We start from the raw sequence: 17,199 nt of genomic DNA on the forward strand, positions 1-17,199 counted from the left end.
TCTTTTGAGGACACATCATTTATTCATATAAAGACATCAAATACTGAAACAGTTTTATGTAAATGTATGAATCACTTCTTAATACATTTACTGTTTATCTGATCACTTGTATTGATTATTGATCCTGGTGTCGGTCAGATTGATTCCACAGTCTGAGTCACTTCCTGTCTGGTCGGCGGCGTCACAGCGAGGCCTTCAGCACACTGAGCGCGCTCAGAGCCGACTCCACACAGCCGTCAAAGTTGGAGTGGACGAAGGCGTCGCCGGCGCAGATGAGCAGCGGTCGGTCGTGGACGGTCATGTGACCCGGACAGTCCGGCACCGAGGTCAGCACCTGCAGGAGGGACGGGAGGGCTCGTAAATCAAACGCACTGCAGGGAGTTCAGGGTCAGTGGGATCTCTCACCGTTCACAGGCTCACCTGGGAGTACCTCCACTTCTGACACTTGATGCTGATTGGCTGAGGCAGACCAGGAATCAGCCTGTCCAGTTCCTGTAAGATGATTGGCTGGACGTCCTCCTTGTCCTGCTCCAGGTGCTTCAGCCCGAACGGGACGCTGGTGTGGACGACGAGGGACGGACCGCGACCAGGAGCGTCTGAACACACACACACACACACACACACACACACACACACACACACACACACACACACACACACACACACACACACACACACACACACACACACACACACACACACACACACACACACACACACACACACACACACACACACACACACACACACACGAGAATGATGTCACAGCTGATAGACTCAGAATCTGGAACGCCTCAGACCCAAAATCTGCCAAATTATGCTCTAGTGTTGGGCCAACGTAAGACAGGAGGATGAAGAGACAGACAGACAGACAGGTGAGCAGACAGACAGGTGAGCAGACAGACAGACAGACAGACAGGTGAGCAGACAGACAGACGGGTGAGCAGACAGACAGACGGGTGAGCAGACAGACAGACGGGTGAGCAGACAGACCTGCGTTGCGTTTGCGGGCGTCTGCAGAGATGTAACGGATGCAGCAGTTGTCGCTGACGTATCGAGCCGACCACGGAAAAGAGAAGACGACGTCTGGAGGGAAGAAGAGAGCGACGGCGAAGCGGGACGAGTACTGGACCCCGTCTAACTGCTGCCTCTGGTGGACAGACAGCACTGAGAGACAGACAGGCAGGGAGTTCAGTGAACATCTCATAAAGTAGATTAAAGAGTAAAACGTATTATAGCCATGACAACGTTGTAATAATACTACTAATAATAATGTGACTGATTAATATCTTTACTGAATACAAACATGTTGTTAAACATCATCTCAGTTTCATTCATGTAAAACTATAAGAGTTCATTTTTCATGACTCACAACCCTGAAACAGTCTGCAGCCTCTTACTGCACACACACACACACACACACACACACACACACACACACACACACACACACACACACACACACACACACACACACACACACACTGCATCTAATAATAAACTGAGTGTGAGTGTGCACTTCTGTGTGTGTCTGTGTGTGTGTGTCAGCAGGGAGGAAATGGGCGCTGTCCCCCGTCAACCAATCAGATGAGCTGAAGATGACATCATCATCTTCAGTCTGCAGACGGAACACACGCTCTCTCTCTCTCACACACACACACACACACACACACACACACACACACACACACACACACACACACACACACACACACACACACAATCATCCAGAAAGTTCTGCAGCTTTTAAGGAGTGTGTTAACCATCGACCAATCAGATTTACCATCAGAAGACGCGTATTGATCCTGTGTGTGTGTGTGTGTGTGTGTGTGTGTGTGTGTGTGTGTGTGTGTGTGTGTGTGTGTGTGTGTGTGTGTGTGTGTGTGTGTGTGTCAGGAAGCAGCCTCACCTTGTCAAAGTAAAAGCACTGAGACTCGGTCCTACTGTTCTGGGATCAGAGGGTTTCTGTTTAATCCTGAATAACTTAATAAAATCTCACATTTCACTATTCAACATTGTTGAATGATCAATAACCCGCTGACATTAATATGAATAATCAACATTATTAATAAGGAATTACAGGGAGGTGTTTTTAAGTCATTGTGATGTTCCAGCAGCTGATTTCATCCTCAGAGCAGCTGCTGCCCTCGTGTGGTCAAACTGCATCACTACAGTTCAGAGTACTGAACACTTGTTCTCATAATGATCATAAATCAATAATCATATATCAGCTGTTAACTGCTCATCGCTGTGAGCGTTTAGGTTTCAGACAGACGTCAAAGTCTTTCACAAGGTTACAACAAACCAAACATGAATGAAAGACAACAGACACGTCGTCCACTACATCTGAGAATGATCTGATGATAAAGTGAGGTTCTCCACTGAGAACATCAAGAACACTAATGTGTCTCACTGTGTCCCAGGTCTCCCTGCAGCTGCAGGATCTGAGGAACCGGCATCGTCAGGACGACGGCGTCAAACATCTCGCTGTCTCCCGCCTTCCTCTCCACCTCCCATGATGCACCACGGAGGTACAAACCGGTCACATGGCGCTCCAAGAACAAATCAGCTCCTGACAGACGGGCAGACAGACAGTCAGAGAGACAGACGGGCAGATGTACAGAGAGACAGACAGACAGGCAGACTAAACATGTGTTTATGTACCTGACTCTGACAGGAAGTGTTTGACCAAACTGCCCATGCCCAGTGGCGTCATGTAGTCCTCGCTGCCGTCTTTGTGCTTCAGTCCTTCAACCAGAGAGTCCAGAGGCTGAAGGACGCCTGCAGACAGCAGCTCTGAGTAAAACCTGCAGACAGCAGCTCTGAGTAAAACCTGCAGACAGCAGCTCTGAGTAAAACCTGCAGACAGCAGCTCTAATATAATATATTTATATAAAAATATCAATCAATCATAGATGTGTCTTAGTATTAGTGAATATATAATCAGATGTTTAAAGCCTGCTGCCTTGACACTGAGCGATAGAGCTCCTCCTCCTCTGAAGGTGTACAGGTGTACAGGTGTAGAGGTGTAGAGGTGTTCAGGTGTAGAGGTGTTCAGGTGTAGAGGTGTAGAGGTGTTCAGGTGTAGAGGTGTTCAGGTGTAGAGGTGTTCAGGTGTACAGGTGTTCAGGTGTAGAGGTGTTCAGGTGTTCAGGTGTAGAGGTGTACAGGTGTACAGGTGTTCAGGTGTAGGTGTACAGGTGTACAGGTGTTCAGGTGTACAGGTGTACAGGTGTAGAGGTGTACAGGTGTACAGGTGTTCAGGTGTAGAGGTGTTCAGGTGTAGAGGTGTTCAGGTGTACAGGTGTAGAGGTGTTCAGGTGTAGAGGTGTAGAGGTGTTCAGGTGTTCAGGTGTAGAGGTGTTCAGGTGTAGAGGTGTTCAGGTGTAGAGGTGTTCAGGTGTACAGGTGTAGGTGTAGAGGTGTTCAGGTGTACAGGTGTACAGGTGTTCAGGTGTAGAGGTGTACAGGTGTACAGGTGTACAGGTGTTCAGGTGTACAGGTGTTCAGGTGTAGAGGTGTTCAGGTGTACAGGTGTAGAGGTGTAGAGGTGTTCAGGTGTACAGGTGTAGAGGTGTTCAGGTGTAGAGGTGTTCAGGTGTTCAGGTGTACAGGTGTTCAGGTGTTCAGGTGTACAGGTGTTCAGGTGTTCAGGTGTACAGGTGTTCAGGTGTTCAGGTGTAGAGGTGTAGAGGTGTACAGGTGTGTTCAGGTGTAGAGGTGTAGGTGTAGAGGTGTTCAGGTGTAGGGTGTTCAGGTGTAGAGGTGTGTACAGGTGTACAGGTGTAGAGGTGTTCAGGTGTAGAGGTGTTCAGGTGTAGAGGTGTTCAGGTGTACAGGTGTTCAGGTGTTCAGGTGTAGAGGTGTTCAGGTGTACAGGTGTAGAGGTGTTCAGGTGTAGAGGTGTTCAGGTGTAGAGGTGTAGAGGTGTACAGGTGTTCAGGTGTACAGGTGTTCAGGTGTAGAGGTGTACAGGTGTACCTGTGGTGGGACTGAGCGTAGGACGACGTGGCCGTGACGTACTGAGCTCCGAGGTCAGCTGACTGAGAGGAGGAGTCAGGAGGACGGCTGGTGGACATCCGTCCTCCTGAGAGACAGAGACACATAAAGAGGTCACCAGACTGTAGAACCTCGAAACACTAAATAAACTTCAGTAAAGTTGCTCTTTTCATTTCTAGTTTTCAATAATATGAAGAGACTGAGAGCTGAACCCAGTCCACCAAGAGCCCGGGTTAGAGTCTCCTGATCCAGGACCTGAGTCTCCTGATCCAGGACCTGTCCTCCTGTGTTTCAGGGTGACTGTGACCTCTGAACCTTCACCTCTGACCTCTAGCAGCTCATAATGTGACGTCATGTTGAACTATGTGGATCTTCTGGGAGCTGAATTTAAAAGGGGACCCTGCTGATCCAGGATCCGTGTTCAGTCACGTGTTCCACTCGGACCCGTGTGTCGGAGACCCGGACTATCACCGTGTTGTGACTCACCGACCCCCCTGGCCTTGTCCCAGACCTCTATGTGGACTCACCCAGACCTCTATGTGGACTCACCCAGACCTCTATGTGGACTCACCCAGACCTCTATGTAGACTCACCCAGACCTCTATGTGGACTCACCCAGACCTCCTCTATGTGGACTCACCCAGACCTCTATGTGGACTCACCCAGACCTCTATGTAGACTCACCCAGACCTCTATCACCCAGACCTCTATGTAGACTCACCCAGACCTCTATGTAGACTCACCCAGACCTCTATGTAGACTCACCCAGACCTCTATGTGGACTCACCCAGACCTCTATCACCCAGACCTCTATGTGACTCACCCAGACCTCTATGACCTCTATGACTCACCCAGACCTCTATGTGGACTCACCCAGACCTCTCTATGTGGACTCACCCAGACCTCTATGACCACCCAGACCTCTATGTGGACTCACCCAGACCTCTATGTGGACTCACCCAGACCTCTATGTGGACTCACCCAGACCTCTATGTGGACTCACCCAGACCCCCCTGACCTCTAGACCTCTATGTGGACTCACCCAGACCTCTATGTGGACTCACCGACCCCCCTGGACTCACCCAGACCTCTATGTGGACTCACCCAGACCTCTTGTCCTCACCCAGACCTCTATGTGGACTCACCCAGACCTCTATGTGGACTCACCCAGACCCCTATGTTGTCCCAGACCTCTATGTGGACTCACCCAGACCTTGTCCCAGACCTCTATGTGGACTCACCGCCCCCTGGCCTTGTCCCAGACCTCTATGTGGACTCACCGCCCCCTGGCCTTGTCCCAGACCTCTATGTGGACTCACCGCCCCCTGGCCTTGTCCCAGACCTCTATGTGGACTCACCCAGACCTCTTGTCCCAGACCTCTACCCACCGACCTCTGTGACTCTACCTCACCCAGACCTCTATGTGGACTCACCCAGACCTCTATGTGGACTCACCCAGACCTCTATGTGGACTCACCCAGACCTCTATGTGGACTCACCCAGACCTCTATGTGGACTCACCCAGACCTCTATGTGGACTCACCAGACCTCTATGTGGACTCACCCAGACCTCTATGTGGACTCACCCAGACCTCTATGTGGACTCACCCAGACCTCTATGTGGACTCACCCAGACCTCTATGTGGACTCACCCAGACCTCTATGTGGACTCACCCAGACCTCTCACCCAGACCTCTATGTGGACTCACCCAGACCTCTATGTGGACTCACCCAGACCTCTATGTAGACTCACCCAGACCTCTATGTAGACTCACCCAGACCTCTATGTGGACTCACCCAGACCTCTATGTGGACTCACCCAGACCTCTATGTGGACTCACCCAGACCTCTATGTAGACTCACCCAGACCTCTATGTGGACTCACCCAGACCTCTACGTGGACTCACCGCCCCCCCTGGCCTTGTCCCAGACCTCTATGTGGACTCACCGCCCCCTGGCCTTGTCCCAGACCTCTATGTGGACTCACCGCCCCCCTGGCCTTGTCCCAGACCTCTATGTGGACTCACCGTGGCCTTGTCCCAGACCTCTATGTGGACTCACCCCCCCTGGCCTTGTCCCAGACCTCTATGTGGACTCACCGCCCCCCCTGGCCTTGTCCCAGACCTCTATGTGGACTCACCCAGACCTCTATGTGGACTCACCGCCCCCCCTGGCCTTGTCCCAGACCTCTATGTGGACTCACCGCCCCCCCTGGCCTTGTCCCAGACCTCTATGTGGACTCACCCAGACCTCTATGTGGACTCACCGCCCCCCCTGGCCTTGTCCCAGACCTCTATGTGGACTCACCGCCCCCTTGTCCCAGACCTTGTCCCCGCCCCCTGGCCTTGTCCCAGACCTCTATGTGGACTCACCGCCCCCCCTGGCCTTGTCCCAGACCTCTATGTGGACTCACCGCCCCCCTGGCCTTGTCCCAGACCTCTATGTGGACTCACCCAGACCTCTATGTGGACTCACCCAGACCTCTATGTGGACTCACCCAGACCTCTATGTGACTCACCGCCCCCTGGCCTGTGGACTCACCCCCCCTGGCCTTGTCCCAGACCTCTATGTGGACTCACCCAGACCCAGACCTCTATGTGGACTCACCCAGACCTCTATGTGGCCTTGTCCCAGACCTCTATGTGGACTCACCGCCCCCAGACCTCTGGCCTTGTCCCAGACCTCTATGTGGACTCACCGCCCCCTGGCCTTGTCCCAGACCTCTATGTGGACTCACCCAGACCTCTATGTGGACTCACCCAGACCTCCCAGACCTCTATGTGGACTCACCCAGACCTCCTCTATGTGGACTCCCCCAGACCTCTATGTGGACTCACCGCCCCCCCTGGCCTTGTCCCAGACCTCTATGTGGACTCACCGCCCCCCTGGCCTTGTCCCAGACCTCTATGTGGACTCACCGCCCCCTGGCCTTGTCCCAGACCTCTATGTGGACTCACCGCCCCCCTGGCCTTGTCCCAGACCTCTATGGACTCACCGGACTCACCAGACCTCTATGTGGACTCACCGCCCCCCTGGCCTTGTCCCAGACCTCTATGTGGACTCACCCAGACCTCCCCCGCCCCCTGGCCTTGTCCCAGACCTCTATGTGGACTCACCGCCCCCTGGCCTTGTCCCAGACCTCTATGTGGACTCACCGCCCCCCTGGCCTTGTCCCAGACCTCTATGTGGACTCAGACCTCTATGTGGACTCACCCCCCCTGGCCTTGTCCCAGACCTCTTGTCCCAGACCTCTATGTGGACTCACCGCCCCCTGGCCTTGTCCCAGACCTCTATGTGGACTCACCGCCCCCCCTGGCCTTGTCCCAGACCTCTATGTGGACTCACCGCCCCCTGGCCTTGTCCCAGACCTCTATGTGGACTCACCGCCTTGTCCCAGACCTCTATGCCTTGTCCCAGACCTCTATGTGGACTCACCGCCCCCCTGGCCTTGTCCCAGACCTCTATGTGGACTCACCGCCCCCTGGCCTTGTCCCAGACCTCTATGTGGACTCACCGCCCCCCCTGGCCTTGTCCCAGACCTCTATGTGGACTCACCGCCCCCCTGGCCTTGTCCCAGACCTCTATGTGGACTCACCGCCCCCCTGGCCTTGTCCCAGACCTCTATGTGGACTCACCGCCCCCCTGGCCTTGTCCCAGACCTCTATGTGGACTCACCGCCCCCCCTGGCCTTGTCCCAGACCTCTATGTGGACTCACCGCCCCCCCTGGCCTTGTCCCAGACCTCTATGTGGACTCTCCCCTGCAGCTCTCTCCTCAGCAGACATGCGCAGAGGCTTCCTGTCAGACCGGCTCCGACGATCAGGACCCGGGACATGCTGGTCCGGATCCGAGGCCGAGAGTCTGCGAGGCTGCGATCCGGGTCAGTGAGCGGGTTCTCAGGGTTCTCAGGGTTCTGTGAGCAGGTTCTGGGTTCTCAGGGTTCTCCAGGGTTCTCAGGGTTCTCCGCCACGCCCCCTGTGCGGTGGCCACGCCCCCTGTTATGAAACTGTTCAACCCGGAAACAATACGGAACATCCGACCGAGACTTTCACAATAAAAGTCTTTCTGCCTCATGTATAACTAATATAATATTTACTTATATGTGATAATATTCTATATATAACATTCTCTCTTTATATGTCTTTATATACATATAAATATAAATATATGTACCTGTCCCAGACCTGACCACATGACACATGACAATAATAACATGACAATAAAAACCTGTGCAATACATTACACATCACACTGTGCAATAATAGTTAAAAAAGTTAAAAATAGTTAAAATAGTTGTTGTTTTTCTGTCTGTAAATATAATATTTCAGTTATTGTTGTTTTTTCTACTGTTTTTTTTCTTTTATTGCTTATTTATAATACTTTTTTTCTTTTATTTTCATTTTTTTTTTATCTTGTCTTTCTTTACTATGTCTCTTGTGTGCACTGCTGGGACTAATAAAGGATTATCTTATCTTATCTTATCTTATCTTATCTTATCTTCCTGGTATAGTGTGTACATTCATATATATAAGTAGTATTTATTAATGTATATATATTGTTTTAATTTATTATTGTTATTATTTATATGCTATTATTTTCCACTGACATGTTTTAAATGAGTTTCCTTCTTATTTGAAGTTTCATGTTTTAGATGAAGTTAGCTGAAGTTTGTTTTATATTTGTTTACGTTTGTGACACAAAGCCTCTTCTTTTACTGTGCTTTAAATAAGTCTCAAGCTGAGATTCAGACATGTAAACACAGCTGACTGGATGGAAACAGGAGGTGAGGGTTGGTTACCTTATCTTATCTTATCTTATCTTATCTTATCTTATCTTATCTTATCTTATCTTATCTTATCTTACCTTCACTCTTCCATCTGAAGACATGCAGCTTTCAGGTCACAGATGCTTTTATTCTGAAGGGGAGTCTGACGCGACTTGAACCCTGAAGTTTAGAAAACTTTTCACTTTTATTTAGTTTATTCAGAACTTAGTTTTGTGTCTGTTTTCCATATTATTCATATCATATATATATTATATATATATTATATTTATTATTCATATTCAGTTTTTGCAGCTTTTCTTCTTCCCCGTCGTTTCCGGTCTCTTCAGGCTTCTGTTTCCGGTTTGAGTTGATAACCCGGTCCTTATCTGACCAATCACAGAGCGGCACTCCCTCTGACGTCACCGACGAGCTCTGCATGCCGTTAAAAGAGAATCAGCTGATCAGAAAGTTTACAGATCATCAGATCATCAGAGAGCTGCAGACGTGAGTGACCGACATGCATGTTATGCATGTTATTCATGTGTTACTCATGTTATTCATGTGTTACTCATGTGTTACTCATGTTATTCATGTGTTATGCATGTTATTCATGTGTTATTCATGTGTTATTCATGTGTTATTCATGTGTTATTCATGTGTTATGCATGTTATTCATGTTATTCATGTTATTCATGTGTTATTCATGTGTTATTCATGTTATTCATGTGTTACTCATGTGTTATTCATGTGTTATTCATGTGTTATTCATGTGTTATTCATGTGTTATTCATGTGTTATTCATGTGTTATTCATGTGTTATTCATGTGTTATTCATGTTATTCATGTGTTACTCATGTGTTATTCATGTTATTCATGTGTTATTCATGTTATTCATGTTATGCATGTTATTCATGTGTTATTCATGTGTTATTCATGTGTTATTCATGTGTTATTCATGTGTTATTCATGTGTTATTCATGTGTTATGCATGTTATTCATGTGTTATTCATGTGTTATTCATGTGTTATTCATGTGTTACTCATGTGTTATTCATGTGTTATTCATGTGTTACTCATGTGTTACTCATGTGTTATTCATGTGTTATTCATGTGTTATTCATGTGTTATTCATGTGTTATTCATGTGTTACTCATGTGTTACTCATGTGTTACTCATGTGTTATTCATGTGTTACTCATGTGTTACTCATGTGTTACTCATGTGTTATTCATGTGTTATTCATGTTATTCATGTGTTACTCATGCGTTATTCATGTGTTATTCATGTGTTATTCATGTGTTACTCATGTGTTACTCATGTGTTATTCATGTGTTATTCATGTGTTATTCATGTGTTATTCATGTGTTATTCATGTGTTATTCATGTGTTATTCATGTGTTACTCATGTGTTATTCATGTGTTATTCATGTGTTATTCATGTGTTATTCATGTGTTATTCATGTGTTACTCATGTGTTATTCATGTGTTATTCATGTTATTCATGTGTTATTCATGTGTTATTCATGTGTTACTCATGCGTTATGCATGTGTTATTCATGCGTTACTCATGTGTTACTCATGCGTTACTCATGTGTTATTCATGTGTTATTCATGTGTTATTCATGTGTTATTCATGTGTTACTCATGTGTTACTCATGTGTTACTCATGTGTTATTCATGTGTTATTCATGCGTTACTCATGTGTTACTCATGTGTTACTCATGTGTTACTCATGTGTTATTCATGTGTTATTCATGTGTTATTCATGCGTTACTCATGTGTTACTCATGTGTTACTCATGTGTTATTCATGCGTTATTCATGTGTTATTCATGTGTTATTCATGTGTTATTCATGTGTTATGCATGTTATTCATGTGTTATTCATGTGTTATTCATGTGTTATTCATGCGTTACTCATGTGTTACTCATGTGTTACTCATGCGTTATTCATGTGTTATTCATGTGTTATTCATGTGTTATTCATGTGTTATGCATGTTATTCATGTGTTATTCATGTGTTACTCATGCGTTACTCATGCGTTACTCATGCGTTATTCATGCGTTACTCATGCGTTATTCATGCGTTACTCATGCGTTATTCATGCTTTATGCATGCGTTATGCATGCGTTACTCATGTGTTACTCATGTGTTATTCATGTGTTAGTCATGCGTTATGCATGTGTTATGCGTGCGTTATTCGTGCGTTATGCGTGCGTTATGCGTGCGATATTCATGTGTTATTGCGTCTAAATTAACTGAATGTCAACCGAAGCTTCTTTAAAGTCTCGTTTTTATTTTAATAGAAACTGTTTTTGATGTTGTTCAGCAAGAAAAGCTCCTAAAAACAGACAAACAGGAAGTAACATCAAAACATCAGTTTGTAAAACATCAGTTTATTACGTCATTAGGATAAAAAGAGAATTGGACACAGACGAGGCTAAAAACAGAAAGAAAACAGGAAGTAACATGAGTTTATGGTCACATGAGTTTAAAATAATATCAGGATGGAAACCGAATGAAACATGAAGTAAAAGGAGACGAGGCTAAAGACAGAGGCTCCTTTCAAACTGTCTCACATGATCTTCATCACTTCATCACAGCGTTAATCAACTCTATTTATACATCACATCAGATGTGTTTCTGCATCACAACATGGGTAACAATCTCTGACCTCTGACCTCTGACCTTTGTCCTCACGGAACAAACAGACCATATGGAGCTGATTCCAGCTGATCAAAGTCCAGCAGACAAACAGCACAAACAGTTTGTGAAGGACTCACGATACTCAGACGCTCTGCACCAAACTCCATTAGAGAGATCACCACTTTATTTCAGAGGTAAAGCATTAAAACTAGGAAACAGTGAAGAGATGGATGAATAGTCAACTTCTATTTAGAACACCTTTAAACACAAAACTTCTTTCATAAAAATAATAACTTTTCATCTCATCTCTGATTTAACAAACAGGACTGAGCGTCAGACCGACAGAAGTAACTCAGTAAACAAAAGCTAAAGTTTGTCTGTTTTTGAGGAAACTATAAGGAGAGAGTCGTTCTGCAGAAAACAGAGAAATATACGATTTATGAATGAAGTTCTGACTGGGCCTCGCCGTGCCCCACGCCACCCTCTGAACTTCACCCTGCATCCTCCATCAGACCAGGCGTGTGTCAGCAGGGCAGTAAAGGGCAGTAAAGGGCAGTAAAGGGCAGTAAAGGGCAGTAAAGGGCAGTAAAGGGCAGTAAAGGGCAGTAAAGGGCAGTAAAGGGCAGTAAAGGTCAGTAAAGGGCAGTAAAGGGCAGTAAAGGGCAGTAAAGGGCAGTAAAGGTCAGTAAAGGGCAGTAAAGGGCAGTAAAGGGCAGTAAAGGGCAGTAAAGGGCAGTAAAGGGCAGCAAAGGTCAGTAAAGGGCAGTAAAGGGCAGTAAAGGGCAGTAAAGGGCAGTAAAGGTCAGTAAAGGTCAGTAAAGGGCAGTAAAGGGCAGTAAAGGGCAGTAAAGGTCAGTAAAGGTCAGTAAAGGGCAGTAAAGGGCAGTAAAGGGCAGTAAAGGGCAGTAAAGGGCAGTAAAGGGCAGTAAAGGTCAGTAAAGGGCAGTAAAGGGCAGTAAAGGGCAGCAAAGGGCAGTAAAGGGCAGCAAAGGGCAGTAAAGGGCAGTAAAGGGCAGTAAAGGGCAGTAAAGGTCAGTAAGGGGCAGTAAAGGGCAGTAAAGGGCAGTAAAGGTCAGTAAGGGGCAGCAAAGGGCAGTGAGAGAAGCTGAGTCACTCTGTGTGTCTGTGAACTTTAAACGGTCACGTTTCTGGGTGGAGTTCTGAACGAAGCTCCACTAACAGAGTTCATCCTGGTCGAGGTTTGAGAATCGTATCATGTGACTGATGAGGTCACTTCCCTTATACACCAAACTTCATGTGACTGAAGTCCTGCTGAGTCATGATCCAGATCCAGATGTGTTTGAGGACACAGTTAGAGGGTGGGAATTTACAGCATTATAAAGTCTCCTATAATAAACACAGTGTGTGTGTGTGTGTGTGTGTGTGTGTGTGTGTGTGTGTGTGTGTGTGTGTGTGTGTGTGTCGTGTGTGTGTGTGTGTGTGTGTGTGTCGTGTGTGTGTGTCTGTGTGTGTGTGTGTGTGTGTGTGTCGTGTGTGTGTGTGTCTCTCTCTGTGTGTGTGTGTGTGTGTGTGTGTGTGTGTGTGTGTGTGTCTCTCTCTCTCTGTGTGTGTGTGTGTGTGTGTGTGTCTCTCTCTCTCTGTGTGTGTGTGTGTGTGTGTGTGTGTGTGTGTGTGTGTGTGTGAGACAGACCATGCTGTGTGTTCTGGTGTGTGTGTTGTGTCTCTCCGGTCTCGTCCACTGCGGTCCGTCTGTCCTGAGACGCTCTGATAAACTGCACCAGAACCTGGACCCTGAAGTGCACATGAACATCGTGAGTATTTAGTTTGCATTTACTGAAGTACTGTGCTGTATTTGTACTTTAGTATTGTATACTTCTCCTCCACTACATCTCAGAGTACATGTTGTACTTTTATCTGACAGCTTCAGTTTCTTTATGATGAACTCATGAGCCTCCTGTGGCCTCGGGCTGCTTTCAGCCCACAGTGCTGTCTCACAGGCACACGCCCATCACACCGTTAACTGTGTTTTAAACAACACGTGTTTCAGTCAAAATGAAGTGGATGTTTTAGTTTAGACATTTCTTCATCTTGTTGTGTACAGTTACCATGGTTACCGTGGTACTGTTTATACTCTAAAGTAACACAACAGAGAGACTAAGGTGTCATTTATACTTTTATATATGTGTGTTTCTGTGTGTGTGTTCTGTGTTGTGTGTGTGTGTGTTCTGTGTGTGTGTGTGTTTCTGTGTGTGTGTGTGTGTGTGTTTCTGTGTGTGTGTGTGTGTGTGTGTGTTTCTGTGTGTGTGTGTGTGTGTTTCTGTGTGTGTGTGTTTCTGTGTGTGTGTGTGTGTGTGTTTCTGTGTGTGTGTGTGTGTGTGTGTTTCTGTGTGTGTGTGTTTGTGTGTGTGTGTGTATTTCTGTGTGTGTGTTTCTGTGTGTGTGTGTTTCTGTGTGTGTGTTTCTGTGTGTGTGTTTCTGTGTGTGTGTGTGTGTGTGTGTGTGTTGTGTGTGTGTGTTCTGTGTGTGTGTGTGTGTGTGTGTGTGTGTACACAGACGGAGATCATCCGCTGGTGGGGTTACCCTGCAGAGGAACACGAGGTTGTGACGGAGGACGGGTACATCCTGATGGTCAACAGGATCCCACAGGGAATCAAACACACGTCAGGTGAGTCTTTGTCTCTCTGTGAGGACGCGTCCTCCTCCGATCACGTTTCACTGAACCTTCACTGTGACGGGTCCACAGGGTTTAAAGGGACCCGAGGTCCGAGGCCGGCCGTCTTCCTCCAGCACGGCCTGCTGGCCGCCGGCAGCAACTGGATCACCAACCTGCCAGACTCCAGTCTGGGCTTCGTGCTCGCCGACGCCGGCTACGACGTCTGGATCGGAAACAGCCGAGGAAACACCTGGTCCAGGAAACACCAGAGCCTCACACCGGACCACGAGGACTTCTGGAGCTTCAGGTACAAACACCTGAGACGTCACATCAGCTGTTTCTAGGAATGTAAAGAATCTATGTGTGTAATTAATATTAATATATATAAATTATATATATATATATATATATATATATATATATTATATATATATATATATATATAATGATTATACTTGTGTGTGTGTAGCTATGATGAGATGGCTCTGAAGGATCTACCAGCTGTTGTAAACCACATCCTGAAGGTGACGGGTCAGGACCAGATCTACTACATCGGACACTCTCAGGGAACTACTTTAGGTAACACACACACACACACACACACACACACACACTTAAACACACACACACACACTTAAACACACACACACACACACACACACACACACACACACACACACACACACACACACACACTTAAACACACACAAAAAAAGGAATATTTTAAAAATTGTATGAACCGTCTGAATACTCGTTTTATTTTGAAAGTCAAATGTTTGAGCTGGAATGTTTCCTGAGACTTTGAGATTAAACCTCCAGAACGATAATTACAGTGTCTTGTTTAACTTCAGTCTGATGTCCGTTGTCTGCCTCTTTTTCCCAGCATTCATAGCGTTCTCTACGCTGCCAGAACTGGCCAGTAAGATCAAGTTGTTCTTCGGTTTGGCTCCCGTAGCAACCATCAGTTTCTCCGCCAGCGCGATGACCAAACTGTCCGTCCTGCCCGACTTCCTCATCTGGGTAACGAGCTCTTATCACCTGACCTGCTAACGAGCTCTTATCACCTGACCTACTCATTTATTTGTACATGATGCCGTTGACAGGTTCATTGATTGATTGACTAATTGATTTTCTTCACTCAGGACCTGTTTGGTAGGCGGGACTTCCTGCCTCAGAGTCACATGATCAAGTGGTTTGCAGAGAACGTTTGTGCGAAGCAGCTGCTCAGTGAGTTGTGTGGGAACCTGTTCTTCGTTCTCTGCGGCTTCGATGAGAAAAACCTCAACATGGTTCGTTTAGAAAACGTGTTTTCAGATGATCAGATTATTGATTTGATGGATCTTTGAGTTCTCTTCAGTGTGACTGAGTCCTTTTGTTTCCAGACCAGGACTCCAGTCTACACTGAACACTGTCCTGCTGGGACCTCAGTCCAGAACATGATCCACTGGGCCCAGGTAACACACACACACACGTCTATCTATGTGTGCGTGTGAGGACCTTCGTTGACATCATGTGTTGTCTGGACCCTAAACGTGTTAAACTTGTTTTCAGGCGGTTCATGGAGGAAAGCTGAGTGCCTTCGACTTTGGAGCTGCAGGAAACATGAAACACTACAACCAGGTGAGACTCTACCTGATCTGAGTCCTCAGGTCTCTGTTTACTTTACTACAGAAACGTGACTCATGTCTCTGTGTACTTCCTGTCTGTCCCTTCCTCAGTCCACTCCCCCTCAGTACCACGTCCAGGACATGAAGGTTCCCACCGCTCTGTTTTCAGGGGGACAGGATACGCTGGCGGACCCAAAAGACGTGGCGGTCCTCCTCACTCAGGTGAGTCCTCTGATCCAACGAGGACAACAAGGTTCTATCATCGTCAGATAAAAGTTATTAATGGACCTGTCTGTCTGTCTGTCTGTCTGTCTGTCTGTCTGTCTGTCTCTCAGGTGCCTAACCTGGTCTTCCATGAGAACATTGATCACTGGGATCATCTGGATTTTATTTGGGGTCTTGATGCTCCTGAACAGATGTTTCCCTCCATCCTGAAGCTGCTGCAGAAATACCAGTAGAATGTGTGTGTGTGTGTGTGTGTGTGTGTGTGTGTGTGTGTGTGTGTGTGTGTGTGTGTGTGTGTGTGTGTGTGTTTATAGTCAGTGTGGATCAAACTGGTACCTGAATAATCTGTAACCTGCTGCTCATCAACACACCTGGACACTTCCTGTCTGTGTCCCAATCCAGCGGCTGCATCCTTCAGAGGACTCAGCCTTCAGGGTCTACGTAGACCACGTCCTCTGAATACCGTGAAGGCTCGACCAAGCGCTCTCTGAAATAAGACGGTCTGGTCGACAGAGGATTTCCTGTTTGTCATTTTAACATAAGTGTGATCTGATCAGGTCTTTTTAGTTTTAACACTTGTATCTGTAGATATTCACGTGAGTTAAAACTCATTAATTACATTTAAATGTGAATTCTCCCGCTGCTGGTCCACTAGTCGCCATGTCATTAAAAAAAAAAAAATAAATCAACTTCACAATGAATGTTGGGATATGTTAGGCCGTGAAGGATCCATCAGTTGCGTTAGGAGTCTTTGAAACGAGGCGCTGTGACGCATCGTCTACAAACGTTACGGAAGGATGAGACGCCGGGTCGGGACACTTCCTGTTTGCTCATCAACACACCTGAACACTTCCTGTTTGCTCATCAACACACCTGAACACTTCCTGTTTGCTCATCAACACACCTGAACACTTCCTGTTTGCTCATCAACACACCTGAACACTTCCTGTTTGATCATCAACACACCTGAACACTTCCTGTTTGCCCATCAACACACCTGAACACTTCCTGTTTGATCATCAACACACCTGAACACTTCCTGTTTGCTCATCAACACACCTGAACACTTCCTGTTTGCCCATCAACACACCTGAACACTTCCTGTTTGATCATCAACACACCTGAACACTTCCTGTTTGCTCATCAACACACCTGAACACTTCCTGTTTGCTCATCAACACACCTGAACACTTCCTGTTTGATCATCAACACACCTGAACACTTCCTGTTTGCTCATCAACACACCTGAACACTTCCTGTTTGATCATCAACACACCTGAACACTTCCTGTTTGATCATCAACACACCTGAACACTTCCTGTTTGCTCATCAACACACCTGAACACT

General features: G+C 46.8%; 2 protein-coding genes across 3 annotated transcripts in view; one reads left to right on the forward strand and one right to left on the reverse strand.

The window, feature by feature from the left end:
* rnls (renalase, FAD-dependent amine oxidase) lies at window positions 1-7,920 on the reverse strand. Of its 2 annotated transcripts, none has more exons than XM_054599250.1 (7): window positions 7,716-7,920; window positions 3,982-4,087; window positions 2,665-2,807; window positions 2,414-2,572; window positions 994-1,167; window positions 421-596; window positions 1-334 (listed from the first exon to the last, which is right to left on the reverse strand). In XM_054599250.1, the coding sequence occupies exons 1-7, from the start codon at window positions 7,831-7,833 to the stop codon at window positions 182-184; spliced, it is 1,029 nt and encodes a 342-aa protein (XP_054455225.1). In that variant the 5' UTR covers window positions 7,834-7,920; the 3' UTR covers window positions 1-181. The 2 variants fall into 2 exon arrangements, with proteins under 2 accessions (XP_054455225.1, XP_054455227.1); XM_054599252.1 differs by lacking the exon at window positions 7,716-7,920 and adding an exon at window positions 5,907-5,982.
* Window positions 7,921-9,185: 1,265 nt separating this feature from the next.
* Window positions 9,186-17,199, forward strand: part of lipf (lipase, gastric) — an 8,584-nt gene continuing 570 nt past the window's right edge. Inside the window, exons 1-11 of the mRNA XM_054599253.1 lie at window positions 9,186-9,267; window positions 13,056-13,178; window positions 13,921-14,032; window positions 14,111-14,327; window positions 14,490-14,599; window positions 14,904-15,040; window positions 15,163-15,309; window positions 15,403-15,474; window positions 15,572-15,640; window positions 15,739-15,849; window positions 15,963-17,199. The exon at window positions 15,963-17,199 is cut by the window's right edge and continues 570 nt beyond it. Coding sequence (XP_054455228.1) covers window positions 13,059-13,178; window positions 13,921-14,032; window positions 14,111-14,327; window positions 14,490-14,599; window positions 14,904-15,040; window positions 15,163-15,309; window positions 15,403-15,474; window positions 15,572-15,640; window positions 15,739-15,849; window positions 15,963-16,085 — 1,218 coding nt within the window. The 5' untranslated portion in view covers window positions 9,186-9,267; window positions 13,056-13,058 and the 3' untranslated portion in view covers window positions 16,086-17,199. The remainder of the gene's footprint in view (window positions 9,268-13,055; window positions 13,179-13,920; window positions 14,033-14,110; window positions 14,328-14,489; window positions 14,600-14,903; window positions 15,041-15,162; window positions 15,310-15,402; window positions 15,475-15,571; window positions 15,641-15,738; window positions 15,850-15,962) is intronic.

The sequence above is a fragment of the Anoplopoma fimbria genome, chromosome 5, assembly GCF_027596085.1.
Source record: "Anoplopoma fimbria isolate UVic2021 breed Golden Eagle Sablefish chromosome 5, Afim_UVic_2022, whole genome shotgun sequence".
In the NCBI taxonomy this organism is placed as follows: Eukaryota; Metazoa; Chordata; class Actinopteri; order Perciformes; family Anoplopomatidae; genus Anoplopoma; species Anoplopoma fimbria.

Excerpts from the sequence above, each read along its gene's own strand:
- rnls (XM_054599250.1), bottom strand. The coding sequence starts at position 7,833 with ATGTCCCGGGTCCTGATCGTCGGAGCCGGTCTGACAGGAAGCCTCTGC. Across the intron at positions 2,808-3,981 it reads TACGCTCAGTCCCACCACAG|GTTTTACTCAGAGCTGCTGT; the intron begins GTACACCTGTAC and ends TGCTGTCTGCAG. Across the intron at positions 1,168-2,413 it reads GCAGGGAGACCTGGGACACA|TGCTGTCTGTCCACCAGAGG; the intron begins GTGAGACACATT and ends TCTGTCTCTCAG.